Source organism: Coenobita brevimanus, chromosome 34 (assembly GCF_032717465.1).
Source record: "Coenobita brevimanus isolate Jiangsu-jjx chromosome 34, ASM3271746v2, whole genome shotgun sequence".
NCBI classification, from domain to species: Eukaryota; Metazoa; Arthropoda; class Malacostraca; order Decapoda; family Coenobitidae; genus Coenobita; species Coenobita brevimanus.
In genome coordinates, this window is record NC_136987.1 from 7,451,530 (window position 1) to 7,468,715 (window position 17,186).

The 17,186-nt window shown below is 40.3% G+C and overlaps 1 protein-coding gene across 1 annotated transcript in view; it reads right to left on the reverse strand.

Annotated features, from left to right (window-relative positions):
* LOC145396064 (DBH-like monooxygenase protein 1 homolog) overlaps positions 1–17,186 on the reverse strand; it is a 38,097-nt gene that overhangs the window by 1,811 nt on the left and 19,100 nt on the right. Inside the window, exons 6-10 of the mRNA XM_080269529.1 lie at positions 16,427–16,479; positions 12,579–12,733; positions 6,106–6,281; positions 4,415–4,558; positions 574–748 (exon numbers count right to left, since the gene is read on the reverse strand). Of these exons, the coding sequence (XP_080125655.1) occupies positions 574–748; positions 4,415–4,558; positions 6,106–6,281; positions 12,579–12,733; positions 16,427–16,479 (703 nt within the window). The remainder of the gene's footprint in view (positions 1–573; positions 749–4,414; positions 4,559–6,105; positions 6,282–12,578; positions 12,734–16,426; positions 16,480–17,186) is intronic.

The following is a 17,186-nucleotide window of genomic DNA, read 5'->3' on the forward strand; positions in this document are numbered from 1 at the left end:
CACCGCTGGCTACATTCAAGGTATGGGACGCACGTCATAGTGTGTTTCTCTGTGGCTTTGAACTGGGTGGGTGGGTGAGAAGTAGGCTTCATTAACTTCATAAACAAGTGGTACCCAAGTTAATGGCAGTGTATCAGGGAAGAGCGCTTACCACCTCCTGATATCGTCGCTGTTCACCCACCTAAGTTCGGCTATATAGTTGGTCAAGTTCAGGTTCTTAGTAATGTATGTGACGTGAGGATCACTGCGTGTGGCGAGGTACATCTGTGTTTAGCATCAAGTCATAATTATTTGCCTACCTATCCGTGTCCTGATGCCTTGTCCTGTGAGATAAACAAACGTACACGCTTCTTGGTTTTATGAGTATTAGAAAATCGTGCACAAATGAGTGAATTACGCTCCCATACTAAGACTGTGTTGAGAAGATACAAGAGCTTCGTCCCAGAGGAGGGTCTAAGTTGAACTAAAACTGATCTCATTTTAATGCACATTCGGTAAGTGGGGACCATTCATTAGAGCAACTCAGAGCATTGTAACACAAAACACAATAAACAAATCAAATGATACACTCACTCAGGGAAGCTTTTTAGGCGGAAAACGTCCTTGAGAGTCTCCGGGTGTGGTGATGAGCGGCAAAGGGAGAGATCGAGGCGAGGATAGTGGTAGAGGAAGGCTTCGCACATCTCGTCATGCGTTCCCCACCCAGTGAACGTGGCATTATCTCTGGTGCGGCTGTCGTAGTCACACTCTAACCGAAAAACAAGTGGAACCGACATTATCAAACCAAACCTTTTTTCCTCATCTCACTTAACCCATCTTGACGTAAAGCAAAAAAGGAGAATCATCATCGTCGCCATCATTTCTTGATCTTCCTTCCCACGTAACTTAACCTGGTCTAAGCAGTCATTCTATAACCTAACCTGACCAAGCGAAATGAGAAAGAATCATCAACCTAACTTTCTCATGATAATCTGATCTAACTTACTCTGAAAAGAAGTAGAGAATGTACAGTCACCATCATCATCATCATCATCATCATCATCATCACCACCACCAACAACAACAACAACAACAAGATGATCTCTTCCCCATCTACTGATGGGATGAGGTAAAACCCAGACAACTAGTAAAAGGAAAATACTAAAGGCAAAGAACTATCATCAGCAGAAACTTTTTAGTACCCTAGTATGAAAGAAAAAAGCACACACACACACACACACACACACACACACACACACACACACACAAACTTGTGAAGTGAAGCCTGAATTCCGGGTTTCAGTGATGTATGAACGATCTGTCACATTTCACGGGGATGCCTGTTTTATGAAAACAGAGAACCCAGGACTGAAACCTTACAAAAACTTGTCCTTTCAAAAGAGATTTGAACAAAGACATTAACAAATCCACATATGTATTTATTTCGAGAAGCCTGGACACACTGAGTTTATAAGGCAGGAGGCCATAGGCAGTGAGAAAACAGAATAAGAAAAATAGTTTCAGAGCAACAAGAACTCTTTCATTCAGAAAGGGGGTGAGTGTGTGGCTAGGTAGGTGCTGCATGCCTGTCATAATGGGAGAGGAATGCAGTGCTTCAGATAAAAAATGACCAGAATAGTAACGACGAGAGAGAGAGAGAGAGAGAGAGAGAGAGAGAGAGAGAGAGAGAGAGAGCAAAAAGAGATAGGTTGAAAGGAATCGGTGAGAAGAAAGTTCTGAAATGAAGAGCCTTTGTGTCCACCCTGCTTAGATGAGATGAAGAGCCTTTACGTCCACCCTGCTTAGATGAGATGAAGAGCCTTTACGTCCACCCTGCTTAGATGAGATGAAGAGCCTTTACGTCCACCCTAAGTAGATTGAACGAAAAACTTTTGTGTCCAGCCTGTTTAAAGCCTCTGAGTCCAGTGTATAGATGACACCAAGAACCTTTGACTCCACCCTCTTTGGAGCCTTTGTGTCCACCCTGTTTAGATTAGACGAGAAGCCTGTGAGTGCAACCTCTATACTAGGTATATATTGTATGTGAGACACCCATCCTGCCCGCACATACGCCCTCTTTTGCGAGATGTATATAAGTGGCAAAACTCCCCTCTCCTCCCCACACACATGACGACTGTTCTGCACTCATGGTAAATAAGTTTCCTGGACGAAGTCATCAAATGGTAAAGGCGAGGGTAGATGCCACGAGGCGCTTAGCCGAGGTGCTCATCTCTGCAACATTGGCCTTTGAACCTGTGGCACGTTATTCACCCAGTATCCTGGTTACCACAGTTACCTCCCAAGGTGTTACCCTGGGTTCTCATTTCACCTGCCAGTCCACAAGTAAGTGGAGTTAAAGAGTGTACGAATCGATATATTACATTTAATCTCTGCCTTTGCCATTTATAAAGCATGTTGAACCTCGATATTATCATTTTTATTATCTATTTATGCATTTCATATCAAATGACAAAATTTGTCATATATATATATATATATATATATATATATATATATATATATATATAGATAGATAGATAGATAGATAGATAGATAGATAGATAGATAGATAGATACACACGATCAGTAGTATACATAAATGCACAGTCTACCAACTGGAGGCTCGTACTAAATGATAACGCGGTGTAAAGTGTTGTGCAGAACATGCCAGCATTCGTTCGTATCATAATTATGTTGCATGACCAGTCAGTTTAATTTATAAACGTTGGTTATAAGTTCTAGTATACTGAATACAAATATAATGTAAATAGTTTTTTTAAATAATATTTTTTTCTATGTATGTAATGTTTGACAAAGAGGTTCTGCTGAATTTACATACTAAATGCACATGCACAAGAACATGCTCGCCTCTCCTCCTACTGCCGCATGAGTCTTGGTCTTGTTTCCTTAAAATCTAGACCTCTCACAAACTTCACAGAGTCCAGACCACCTTTAGACTTTCATCCTTATCGACCAAATCGTCCAATACCAGTCGTCACCATGTGAATACCTTCAGTATTTAGTGAAGCCTCTAAGATATATGTTTAGGGTGCTATTTTAATGGATTATTCCCACAATATAATACCTTACCAGTAATTAGCCCCTTAGTGGCCAGAGCTCCTGTGCAAGGGATTTTGCTGGAAAGGTGCTAGGCGTACCGCCCGCCAGCCTGTTGGCTCAGTCGCAAAGCTCATAGGTCCCCCTACCCCGGGGTTCCCTTCTTTATTAAATTTTGAAAATGCCCAGTTCCGTCCCATATCGGGGACACGCGCAAAGAGGTTAAAGAAGCGATTTGTCAGTGTTTAATCCCTTGGCGCCCAGAGCTCCTGTGCAAGGGATATTGTTGGAAGGGTACTAGGCATACTGCCCCTCCACCCCCCCGTTGACTCATAGTCACAAAGCTCGTAGGTCCCTACCGCGGGGTTCCTTTCTTTATTAAATTTTGAAAATGCCCAGTTCCCTCCCATATCAGGGACGTGGGGTGCAAAGAGGTTAACAAATAAACTTTACACCGTGTTTCGATTAAATTTCCCTGTACCTCCCGAATTCAAATTATGGCCCTTCATACCTCACCATATGTCCATTGCTTTACTTTTTATGTTTCCTTTATCTTGCTAAAACCTGTTCCTTCTCCACATTTGCTTACTCTCTGACTACATTGTTTGGTGATAAACACCAGCGACCATCATTTTCCTTTTCTTCAGTCTCCCATTTTCCTCATAATTCATGTTAGCTTTCCCCTTCTTTCCATTGGTGCTGCAGGCAGAAGTATAGATAAAGATTTTTTTTTTTTTTTACCACCAACGTCATCCATGCCCCAGTTGCTGAATGGCCACTCCCAACCACAGTTATGTGGCACATTTCTACGTAGATGAACCACTGCACCAATGGTTTGCTCTCGTGATTTTTGCGGCACAAGGAGCGTGGGTGACTGACATAAGATTGCGGCCAGTTTGGGGGCAGTTCATGGCATGTGGACCTACCATGCTTCTTACAGTTCTCGGCAGTAAACATCCAAACTGATTCTATTAGCTGGGGATATTGCCTCTCCGGCTGAGGAAATAAGGAAGAGAATCAGGGCAGTTGCCATGTTGTGGGCAGTTAATCCCGTCTGAGGCTCGGGGATGTAACGTCAGCTCATATAACACCATAAAGAATGTAATCAATAGGTGCTTGAGAAGGCAGCCATTTACAAAGGCATGATTCCACCAAATGGAATTTAGAAAATGATGAATTAGAGTGGGACAATGTCCACTTTAATGTAAGTTTCTCAAGACCTCTTCATGCACCTGACTTGGGATTATTTCGAGGCTTAGGACTAGGAAGTAAGAGTAGAATAAAATCAGTGTAAGTAAGGGAGTAGATGTAACAGCGTATCTGTTAGTGGGTGTTACAAAACCTTCGAAGCCATTTAGACTAAGACCTGTATACTTACCTACTGCCAAGTGATCCCCGGGCATGACCTTAACCTCTTTGGAGAGTGTGCGGGACTGCTGGAAATCGACGACGTAGTTCAGGTCTTCTATGAGGGGTGGCAGCTCCACGTTGCCCCGGAAGTGACGAACTCTGATGGCCCGTGCTGCAGTATCACAAATGTTGTCACAGAGCTAATGTCACAGGAAACAGTAAGTTACATATTTCAAGAAGGGTTTTCAAACCATGCATTTAAGGAAGGAAATTTAGAGCTGGAATTTGAGATAACTTTCCCCTTTATTTATTTATTTATTTACTTTTTGCCTACAGGAGATGAAGTGTTCAAATTATCACCACCAACAACAACAGCAACACAGCCAGATTCTCAGATATACAGTAGACTTAAGCAATGGGAAAATAGTGTCAGCAGATACGATTTTAAGTAATTTCTTCTAACCCCTCCGTGCCAGGCTATTTATACCGCCATTGCCCTCTCAGTATGGGCAGTTTTCCCAAAGGTGCTTGTTTTCAAGCCTTAGTGTCTCAGAAAGAATAGCAATTGGGGAAACAACTGAAAAACCATATTAGTCACTAACTCTTCTTCTTGTGACTAAAACCATCCACAGGTTTGTCGGTGGTCGCATTGATAAGTAAGGACGTGAAGAATATACATATTTTTTGGCCGTAAAGCAGGCTGTATTCGTGCATGTGCGCGTGGCACTGACTTTCGCTTTGCTCTGTACATGATAACTTCTCCATTACTAGATGAACTAGGCACAATTGCATCCAAGACATGCCCTGTGGTACTATCACTTAGCCCTTTCCTAGTATCCCTGGAAAGAGGCTTGGCGGGGGTAGATGAGGCAAGGGTTCACGTAAGGCAGGGATGGAATCGGATGAGACACTTAAGAAAAACATCATCCTACACCCGGCAGAGTTACAGATATGACTGAGGTATGCTTGCCTCAGGTGCTGAGAGACTATCCCCACCCTTTGGTGATGAGATCAAGTGGCGGCCACTTCAAACCGTGGCGCAAAAACACTTGCAATTATAGTCGTCCCCTGGCACTCCTGATCCACCAATTTCACGTTGGATATAACCGTCACCTGACACTTTGAGGTTAATGGTGACTTAAAATATTCGAGGAGAGAATGATGATGTCCTGAGATGATCCATATATGAACTTATTTACAGCACCTTGTTCCTGTTTCGTCAGAGTTGGTGACTCTGAGTCTCTGTCCTGCCCTGTAAACATCTGGACAAAAACTACAATTATAGCAGGTTAGTGTCTGTCTACTTCACTTATTTTGATATTATGAACTGATAGATACTCGGTATCAGCTACATTGGACTGATTCTCAGGCACATGGAAAATCGCACATTTTGTTGCATAGATCTACCATATTTCCTTGATTAGCTGAGACAATCTTGCTTTTGAATGCTGGTGCTGGCATTCCAGTCAGCCAGTATTTTTATCCAGAAATTAAGGTGAATAATTTGTTCATTTCAAAGGTATATAATGGGTGTGAAGTGAAAAAGTTCAGACACATCCCCAGTTATCCTGATAGCAGAACCTTAGCATGAAAAATCAGTGGCTTAAAGAAGAGCAGGTAAATTCTTCCCACCAATGTATAGCATGAAATATCAGCCACTGTATTTTAAAGCAATCACAGAGGCAGTGAATATTGTAGCTGAGTGAAGTAAAAACTGACCGAGGTAGTGCGCATGGAGGAAGATGTTGAATATGTTGACTCCCTGGCTTGGGATGGCTAGTGCAGTGCATTCAGAGGCACAGTGACCCACTGAACGCCAGAAGGGGGTGCGAGGCGGCACCGTCAGTGAGAACAACAGGGAGTGACCCAAGGCGAGGTTACCAGCATCTTCCTGTCTGATGACACAAACAATTATTGGTTTCCACTGCTCATAACACTGAAAAAAAAAATCTGAAAGAACATTAACGATAACATGTAACAGTACATTTACACTACATATTTCAAGGCGTTGGTCATGCTAGCATGTGAAGTCTTGGTCAAAGGATGGCTGCTATCTAAACTGCTCAGTCTTTTGCTGCACCTCCGGTTAGCCCCATCACCCAGGGGTTTTTATGTAAGACCTCACACCATGTCTTCTTATGTCTTCCCGTTGGCACTTTTCTTTCACCATTCATATCCATACTGCTCGTCACCCAGTAAACCTCTTCCTTTGTTTCTACATATCCATAAAACCTCGGTTGTCTCGTTTGCATGGCATCTTTAATACACTTTATGCCAAACTGTTCCTTCATTGCTGCACTGTGTAACCTGTCCCTCAAGGACAGAATACTCATCCATTTCACTATCCTCATCTCAGTTTGCTATGGCTGTCTTTCACTGTCTTACAACACCAAATATCTTTCAAAAATTTTGTTCACGGAGATGTTAGTAATATATTACATTGTCATTGTTTTGTTAAAAATTTCTGAGCAATACATGGAACAGGTTTGTTCTCAGGGGAAGACAACACTATACTCTCTGCCTGAAGGTAAAAAAAACTACAGTACGTTAACCTTCACATGTTGGAGATTTTCGTCCACCGGCAGTTCTACCGTACGTCCTTTCCGTGACAATTTTTGTGACTAGCACCATATTCTGGTTGTGATCTCATGCTACAACTCAGCATTGAAGATGGAAAGATGGCAATTTTAGGCGATGTTAAAGGAAACTTCCTATTGATTCATGCATTATGTCATTCTATTTCTACTTCATCTTTATTTGGAAGATACTTCCCTTGTCACTCTCACCACTATCAAGCCCAACATTTCTTTTTTCTTTTAAGTTGCTGCTGTGTTTTATTATTGTCTAAACCATGATAATTCAGTTACTGAAGTGAGTGAGCCCAAGCAGGCGCATTTATCTCCCCTTAACAGTTACCTTTGGTTAACTGTAGACTGGCAGGGTTCTCAGCCACTGCAGCTGAGATGGGAAAGGAAGACAGAGGCAAGTCTCAGTGCACAAATTTCAACTGCCAGATTTCAAACTGTACCACGAAAAGTTTGAATGTACAGGGTACTGAACCCGGTACACGCCACCGAATAGCCAGGAACGTACCAGGAACCGAAACCAATACAGATGAGATAAAGTTATCTAGAGGTAGTCTCAGTAAAAGCAAGAGTACATCGTCATAATAGAGTGCTTAAAAAACTGAGACGTGTGTTTTCCAAAAGTAATTATATTTTTCAAAGGGAAGATTTGTTCTCTGTTTCATCTTGTTATATTTCTCAGAGGGAAGATTTGTTCTCTGTTTCTTCTTGATGTATGCGTTCTTGTTCTTACCAACGTTTGGTGCCATTGTATCATGACTTTATTTCTGAACTAACTGGCCATATCTCATGACAGTGACTCCGATTTATTTTATCTGCTTGGTTAATTACAGGAATGTAGAAGGCACAGTAACTTAACCTCATTTTTTTTTTTTAATTATATTCTTGCTGCCACTTGACAGTTTCATTAAGCCTGTGGTGGCTGTGAACTGGAGTTTAGACAGCCTTCAGTAACATCCTGCACTACTAGACACAATTTAGAAGTTTAATAAAACCGTCCAGAGTGGCAAGAAGAAACTAAAACAAGAAGGAGGATGCAGGGAGTGCAACGCCCACCCTCTACAGTTGGTCTAATGGCCTAGCATTTAACATTGCCTTGTGACCTTGACCTTCGACGACTGATTGTCCTCAAAATTGAACCACTCCATTCTTGCCTGACTTTTAACTCTTTCACCAGCTGAGGTTCAAACCAGAACAAAATTGTTGCAGTTCATCTTGTCCTTTGGCCCATTGTTCTCAATCCTTTTTTGACCCTTGATTCTTCCGCAGTTTGTTTCATATTGAATAATAGTTGTCTGAGTAATTGGGTCGAACATTTCACCTTGCCCTGTCACTTTTAATATCTTCATCCTTCCCTGACCCTCAATATTCCACCAAGTTTGATCTAAGTCGGATCAGAGCTGCTAACGTGGGCCTTGTCGTGTGATCATCAACTCTGGTATTTCCCTGTGATCTTGACCTTTGACCGATTGTTCTCATAATCGACTAATTAAAATGGATTGAAAAACGGCAGATGAAATTTATTATAGATAAATGTAAAGTAATGCACCCTGACAACAAAAACATCATATATGAGTATTGGCTGCTTGATATCCCACTGACAGTAGTAAAGGACGAAAGAGATCAAGAAGTTATTGTCAGTAACGATCTGAAATCCTTTAAGCAGTGTGCAGTACCGAGTAACGAGAGAAACAAAATGCACAGCTTCACTGCACGGAACTTCCAGCACAAAACACCCGGTATAATCTCTGAACTTCATATGTCACAAGTTGGACCACACCTACAGCGTCCCCGAACCATGTTAAGGAAGAAATATTCGAAAGACTACAGCGAAAAAACAATAAAATGATAGCGTCACTGCGAAATTACCACACGAAGAACGTCTAAAGAAACTATGTCTTTCTCTCTCTCTCTCTCTCTCTCTCTCTCTCTCTCTTAAAAAAAAAAAAAAAAAAAAGACTCAAGGAAGACCTAATACAAGTAGTTAAAAGTCTTTAAAAATCCAACGATGTAAGATATTAAAATTTGTTCGAAATACACAAGTAGGCTGTGACTAGAAATAATGGGGCTAATTCAAAGGTAAGCGATGCAGCACTAAAGCAGTATTCGCGCAGCTGAGCAGAATAAACTACCAGCAACAGTAGTTTGTGCAAATACTGTAGATACATTGATAATTCAGCTAGATAAATATTTCGAAACAGTAGGCCACAGTTAAAAGAGTGTTTTTTAGTTCCAGACTGACGTGTATGCTGACGACAGGTAGACGATTGCTTGGTTATGAGAACATTCTGCCATCGTATATGCTTCTTTTTCTGATCTGAGGTTAGATATTGTTTACAACATAACTCTCCTGCCTCATTTCGTATGAAAATTTCCTCGCTTATTCTTTCTAAGAAGCATAGAGTTTCCTGGTTTTCTTTCCTGCTGTTATTTTACTGAATGACGTGGTGGGTGAGGGAGAGCCCTCCTTTATGCTGTCCTTTTCTCACACACGTTTAAGTTTTATCGTAATATATATATATATATATATATATATATTTAAAATAACCTCGTTATGGGTATTATCTGTACTTCCTGTGCACTTGTATGTACCGCCTTCGTTCTTGCCTTACCCTTAACATTTCCATCAAGTTTGGTTTTAATCGGATAAAACTGTTTATGTTGTCCATGTCATTTAGCCTTGACCTTTTGGCTGACTCTTAACACAGCCAGGAATTTTCATTGAAATTGAGTTAATACTGCTGTAAATAGGTTCACACACACACACACACACACACACACACACACACACACACACACACACACACACACACACACACACCACAATCGCACGCGCCGAGTAAATCCTAATACTCTCACATCGTAGTGAAGATTGCAGAAGAAAGAAATGAACATGACAGGATTTTTGTCGAACAGTTAACATATAACTATTATCGCGGCGCACGACTCTGAGGTTGTTATTATCGCGCCCTGGCAACCCACTCCTCAACAGTGCGTCCATAATTTCGTGTATGAGACGCATGTGATTCGTGTATATGGTCGTGTATAATAATCGTGTGTGATATATTCGTGCATAGTAATATGATTCGTGTATGATAGGAAATCGGGGTAGGTTGCCAGGGTACGTTACTGACAACCTCAGAGTAGCGCGCCGCGACTATAATAAAACAACAGTCTGTAAACTAAGAGACAGGAAGAGTTTACTGGAATACCTGATGGAAAAATAAAATACATAATTTTCTTGGGTCAGAATTTAACTGGATTTATTTTCGGTAAAAGACTCAAAAACTCAAACCGTTGTATAGCAGCCAGTAACAAGGCAAACAAAATGCCTGGCTTCATCACAAGGAATTTCGGTAATAAAACACCTGATGCAATCCCTTAAACTTTATACGCCATTAGTTACACACCGATAATACTGTGTGCAACACTGGTCCTCAAACGTTATTAAGGACGAAGACAAATTCGAGTGAGTGCAGCGCAGAGCCACAGAAATGATCCCATCGCCTCGAAATTTACCCTGCGTTAGAGCGACCAAAAATACCAAATAGGTTTTCTCTATAAAATCGACGAGTCAGTGAGGTCTAAGGATGTGTTTAAAGTTCTTAACAAATTCGACGATATTAAACAGGATAATTTGTTCGAAGTACAGAATGATACTGTAACTTGAAATAACAGAATGAAGCTCAAAAGCAAGAAATACAGCACTAATATAGGTAATTATTTAATATTTGCGTAGAGGACTTTTGAAACAAACTTCCAGCAACAGTACTTATTGCAATAGCTATTTATAGGTTTAAAATTCGGTAAGACAAAAATTTCGAGACTATAGGCCACAACTAACTGAATGTTGTTATTTCCACGTTAGTGTATGCTTACGACAGTAAGACGTTTGTTTAATTTTGAGAACATTCGGCGATCGTGTATACTTTTTCTATTACAGATCTGTTGATTGGAAATTATATGATGCATAGTTGTTCCGCTTCTACCTCTCTTTAAAAAAAAAAAATTAACACCCGTTCTTTCGAACAAGCAATTTTTTTTTTCTATCTTTTCTCTGCCGGTTTTACCGGATGGTGTGATGGAGTGAGGGAAGAGCCTTCCTCTTTGCTGTACTTTACTCATACACGTTGGTTATAGCTAAGCAGAATTAGCTTTTTTGCCAACAGATAACCTCGTCATGGGCCAATTGGCCTGTTATCTGTATTTCTAACGCCATGGGCCTGACAAGTGAAATTTGGGAAATGTATTCACTCTGGACTGGATAAAAACTCAGGTGATGAATGTTGCCCGTGAAACAAAGCTTGTGGATATCCTAAGCTTTTAACTGGTTAACACACACACACACACACACACACACACACACACACACACACACGCACACACACACACACACACACACACACACACGTCGACATTGCACCCTCCACTTTTCTACCCATTTTTTGTGCTTGCATCACAATCACTTCAAGAAATAGCACCTAACATTCTGTATATATATATATATATATATATATATATATATATATATATATATATATATATATATATATATATATATCACGCCGCGTTTGTGCAAAACTTGTTCTTTTCGATGTCTCAAAACACTAATTTCCTCCGCCTTTCTACTGGCCACAGTCTTTCACATGACATCACCTTGCCTTCTACCACACAAAATTCTAGCTTTCATCATTATTACTATTATAAAATTATTATTATTATTATTATTATTATTATTATTGCTGTTATTATTATTATTATTATTATTATTATTATTAAATAAATTGATATTCATTATTTTCCATTCAGAACAAACCTGTTACTCAGGGGAACGTTGTCGCTGAAGGCAAAGCAGGAAAAGGAACATGAGAACAAAGGGTCTAAAGGGTCTACAGAATACTAGGTCAGCCCTCGCTTCTCTCCCCTTCCCCCACCCCAAAAGAAAGTTCAGCTCCTCGCATGATGTCACTGGCAGTACAAAGACGATGTCACGGGATAATTTGCCCAGAAAAATGCTATCAAATTTTCTAACTCTGTTTTCCAACGATGCATATTTTTATTGTAAATTTTTGTACAAGCTAACAGCAAGACATGTCCATTAAGTGCTGAGGGTTGGGGTGAAGTTCGTGCTATAGTAAGATGAACTTTTTTTTCCGGTTCCTTAATAGTAAGGATCTTTTTCTTAGGGACAAAAGTTAGTTTCCTGCTCCACTGCATATACGACACGCTTGGGTCATGTCCGTCACTCTCTTCCCTCAGTGAGAATAATTTGTGGGCAGAGAAGTATATCAAGCCTCTCTTGGCCAAGGAATATTAGTTAAAGAGGTGAAAGTTCAGGTTAATATTAGGCAGCAGAAAATAAGAAGAAGAGACAGATATTAAGGTTAATCTTAGTTTCCGACCTTACTTCACACTCCATCAGGGCACAACAACTAAAAAACGAATGTGGTGAAATTTTTAGTCATCTGTAGAGAAAGGTGTAACAATATTCATAATATTCATTTTGACTGTGGGTACAAGCAGAGTATATAAATCAATGAACTTTACAAACATGGTCTTGAATCACAGCGACACATGAGCTGATTCCTGAATATCTGAATTAATTACCTCAGTTTGTTCGTGTAGTAGATGTTCATGGTCCAGTCCACGGTAATTCCCCGCTTGAGCATGTGGTTGTCATAGTGGGTCTCGAACAGCAAGTAGGTGGAGCCCCCGTGCAGGTCACCCATGGGAACACCAACCCTCTCTGGCAGCATCTCACCCTAGGAACACACGTCACAGGCGTTATTAGTTTTTTTTTTTTTTTTTTGAAGAACAGGGAAGGAAAAACAAATAAAAAAAATCTTTACACAAGATTACAGGTGTCTTCTCCTCAAAAAGTATCTGTAGCAGTTGGATTTAGATTGTTGTAGTGATGGTATATAAGCTTTAACCTCTTGGACCATCCTCTTGTTGGCTTGAGGGATTCGTAATATCTTTTCTAGAGTTATTTATTTTCTCTGAGCTGTATTTCCTTTGGCCTTGGATATTTTGTAATTCCTCTTCCTCAGCGATTTATTGCCAGACCTTCCTAGGCTTCGGCCGAGAAACACCATTGTTACCGAGTTACTTACTGACTGATTTACTTTCAGGCTAATTTGAAATTAACTTTTTGAAGCATCCCCAGAGCCTCTAGGACAGTCACAGAGGCTTTCCCAGTTAGGAATTTTTATAAACAGTAGACTGTTTTTGAATGACAAGTTAAATTCAGAAAATGCCTTTTAAAGCCCATTGTTTGGTCCTGGGCTCATATTTGGATTTCTAAGTCATATTTACAAAAAATTTTAAGCTATGTTGATGAAGACTCTTAGACTAAAATTTTTATAAGTGACTTAGAATTCTCTATGTAATAACTGAAATGAAACTTAACAAATTAATCAATGGTCTTGGCCGTGATTCTATATCGTGCCCTCGTGCTTCATAGGTGCGCACGTTACCACTGAGCCAAATAGAGGACTCCTGCTTTGCATCAATGCAGCGTAGGCTTTTATAGACCCCATTACATTACTCTTTTCTCCCCTTGGTGATTAATTTGGTGATTTTTGAACATGGTGGTGTAGCATCGGGGGCCACCATTGTGGATGCTGCGGACCATGCCGAACAGCTCATCCCTGGGATGTAAGGACTAGAACACTGTCAGCTAACCAACAACATCATTGCCCTCCAAGCCTCGCCTCACATCCTACACCACTGCCAACCAATGTAATAACCGAAATGAATCTTAACAAATTAATCACACTGTCCTGGCCGAGATTCGATCTCAGGCAAGACTATGTGATTAATTTGTTAAGTTTCATTTTTGTTATTACACTGGTTGGCAGTGGTGTGGGATGTGAGGCGAGGCTTGGAAGGCAATGATGTTGTTGGTTAGCTGACAGTGTTCTAGTCCTTACATCCTGGGGATGAGCTGTTCGGTGTGGTCCGTAGCGTCCCCAGTGGTGGCTTCCAATGCTACCCTACAGGTTGTTCAAAACTCACCAATTTGATCGCCGGGGGAAGAAAAGAGTGATGTAATGGGGTCTGTAAAAGCCCGTGTTGCTTAGAGGCAAAGCGGGAATTCTCTCTTTGGCTCAGTGGTAACGTGCACGCCTATGAAGTGCGAGTGCCTGAGATCGAATCACGGCCAAGACCAGTGATAAATTGTTGAGTTTCAGTTCGGTTATTACATCCAAAATTTGACATTTTCAAGAATTTTAAATTTGAGAATTTTTGTAAAATTTTTTTACAGCTTCTTTATAAAAAAGGCCTTAGTCATATTCATAAAGTGGCCTGTTAGGCATTTTTTTTTTCATTTCGAGTTAAGAAATTAGAGGCTCTTGCAATGAATATCATGGTTGTTCTAGTTTTCTCTTAATTATATTTCCTTTGGTCTGGAAGATTTCGTAACACCTTAGCCTCAGCGACTGGCTTTCTTTGACTCGTAATTGCTTTGGCCAAGGAGATTTCGTAACATATCTTCCTCAGTGATTTATCTTGCCTATTATCCCTTATTATTTTGTCCTTTTTGCTTGTTACAGATACAAACTATGTCAAAAAAGGAAGAAGTGGCACGAAGACTCCCATAGCAATGAGTATACAGCAGTAACAGTAGTGCATGGAAAACTTAGGTCAGGTAAAACGTATGACAGTACAGTGACTGCTGTATCAGTGCAGATCTACATGTTACGGGGCATTTGTCGTGGGGAAATATGTAAAAAATCTTTTTTTTTTTTTTTCACCTCTGCCTTACGTACAGTATATGCTTGAGATTGTTTTGATGTATAATAAGACAAATTATTTGCTTATAAGTAGGTTATTTTGCCACTCATACTATGCATGGGTCGTTTAGGACAGGCCTCGAGTCAGTGGAATGTGAAGCTCAGAAACAAAACTTCATAGAAATCTTTGCTGAAGCTACTATTTTAATGATCACCTGTGGTGAGGTAATGTTTATCACTAGTAAAAGCCTAGTCAAGACACAAATTGCATATCCCACAGTCTGTATTCCATGTACGGTACCTGCAGCCACCAACATTTTCCAGTAAGGTATATAGCATGCAGAGTGTTCGGTGCACCACTTTTGTAATAAAAGTTTCAGACTCATACACGTTTTCTTTCAGCGTAATAGTTCTTCTGTGTCAAATTTCATGTGTCTAGGAGAACTAGACCAGGTGATAAGGCAAAATTAGTTGTCCTCTTTCAGTGAGCCGTCCTTTAATAATCTGGTTTAACACAGCTATTTATTGACCAAAATTTAAAAATATTCCGCCCTCATAATAGCATTTCCAAGTCAAATTTCATGTGTCTAGGTGAATTAAATCAGAATATAAGACAAAATGTGTTGTCATCTTTCAGTGGGCTGTCCTGAATAACTAAGTTTCAATACAAAATCTTCCATAAATTGGCTATTTGTTGATCAGTTTTGTTTATTCCAAAACCATTTTACTCAGAATTCTGGGCACAAGAGAAAAAATGCATTTTTAACCATTTAAACTCTCCTGCTTATATGTACAACACAGATCTTGAACTTTTAGAATTTAAGAATAAATAATTTCTCGCCCAAAACAAGTTGCATAGATGAATAATCACAATTAGATTTTTTTGTCTTTAAATTAAGATTAAATTACCCTTCAAATGAACAACACTGCAGCATAAACAAAGAAGTAACAGCAATTTTATTGACACGAGTAATGTGTGCCATGACAAACGCCCCTTCAGAACGACTGTTAATTGGTTGGCCTCACTTTATGACCAAATAATATAGCAAAGAGTGAAATTTTTAAAGTAATCTACTCGAAAATTATTTTAGTAATAGAAATTTTAACACTAATTCTCTTATTCTAACCCATTCTTTCCCAGAGCTTAATGAAGTCGACCGGTGGAAACAAAAATGGATCACAGAACGCCATAGTGCTGAAGTGGTTATTGAGGATTGTTGCTAACATATTCAACACCAGGGATTCTCTTATGCTGAATACATATTAATCAACTATAGCAAGAAGAAGGTGAAATTACACCATCATATTTAACGGGTAAAATTAAGAATAACAAAACTCTAATCTCCTTATTCTGCAGTGACAGTATTCAGATAGACAATACTAGACAGGCGCAAGGTTATAGACAAAGACTATAAAGATTCTAAAGTATGGTTATTTACTGAACCCTTAGACGACGAGAAGCCACTCCAAAGTTGAGTATAACCATCCGGAGAATATAATAAGTCAAAATTTCTATCCTCGTCACAGGGTTTAGAATATACCAATAGCAGTTTTCAGTCATCTATACAAGGAGTGGTCAGCTAAGGCGCTCAGATACGAAGACAAACTAGACTCATAAAGCAATATTATAACGTGAAAACAGAGAAAAAGAACCAGTGTTTCCCACTTATGTTTTTAGCACTTGTTTGCCGTCATTTCTGTTCGCCTCAGATCATTTACCTCACTGCCGATGGCCCAGACGATGAGGAAGCGGTTGCACTGGTAGAAGTGTTCTGAGGAAGAATTCATAAACGATATTAACTATTTTTTTAAATGAAAGTCTCCAATCGCGAGGAATCTATCTATCTCCAATCTACAGTGTATAGTTAGGCTGCTTCCCCCATGGAAAGGGAGGTAGCCGAGACAGGACGACACACTCCCCATTTACTCATCCATTCAAACACATTCATTCGCATCTTAGCCCCAAAGGGAAGAAGGGACAGATCCTCACCACACCACACCGCACAAGGGTCAACTGTGCAGTGCAATCAGCGACATCCGCAGCAGGGCCCGACAGCAAAGTTGGTTTACCAATGCCACATCATAATAGACCCATCTCCTTACCCGCACCTGACCTGACTAGCTGATCAGACCAAATGCGGAAGAATATCCCTTCAAGGCTGCGTCATCGTTTATTCATTCACAATTTCTCTCCATTTATTTCTGTCACGCACAGCCACTCTTCCTTACTCAACAGACATCCCTCTCGCATCCAGCGCTCTCTTCACACTGTCCATCCATCCTATTCGTAGTCTTCCTCTCAGCCTTACACCTCTCACATCAGATCTAGTTATCTTTTTCACCAATCGCTCATTATCCATTCTCACCATATGCCCAAACCATCGCAACACCCTCTGCTCAACTCTACCAGCCATCTCCCGAACAACTCCAGTTCTCTTTCTCACTTCATCATTTCGCACTCGATCCATACGCGTCACTC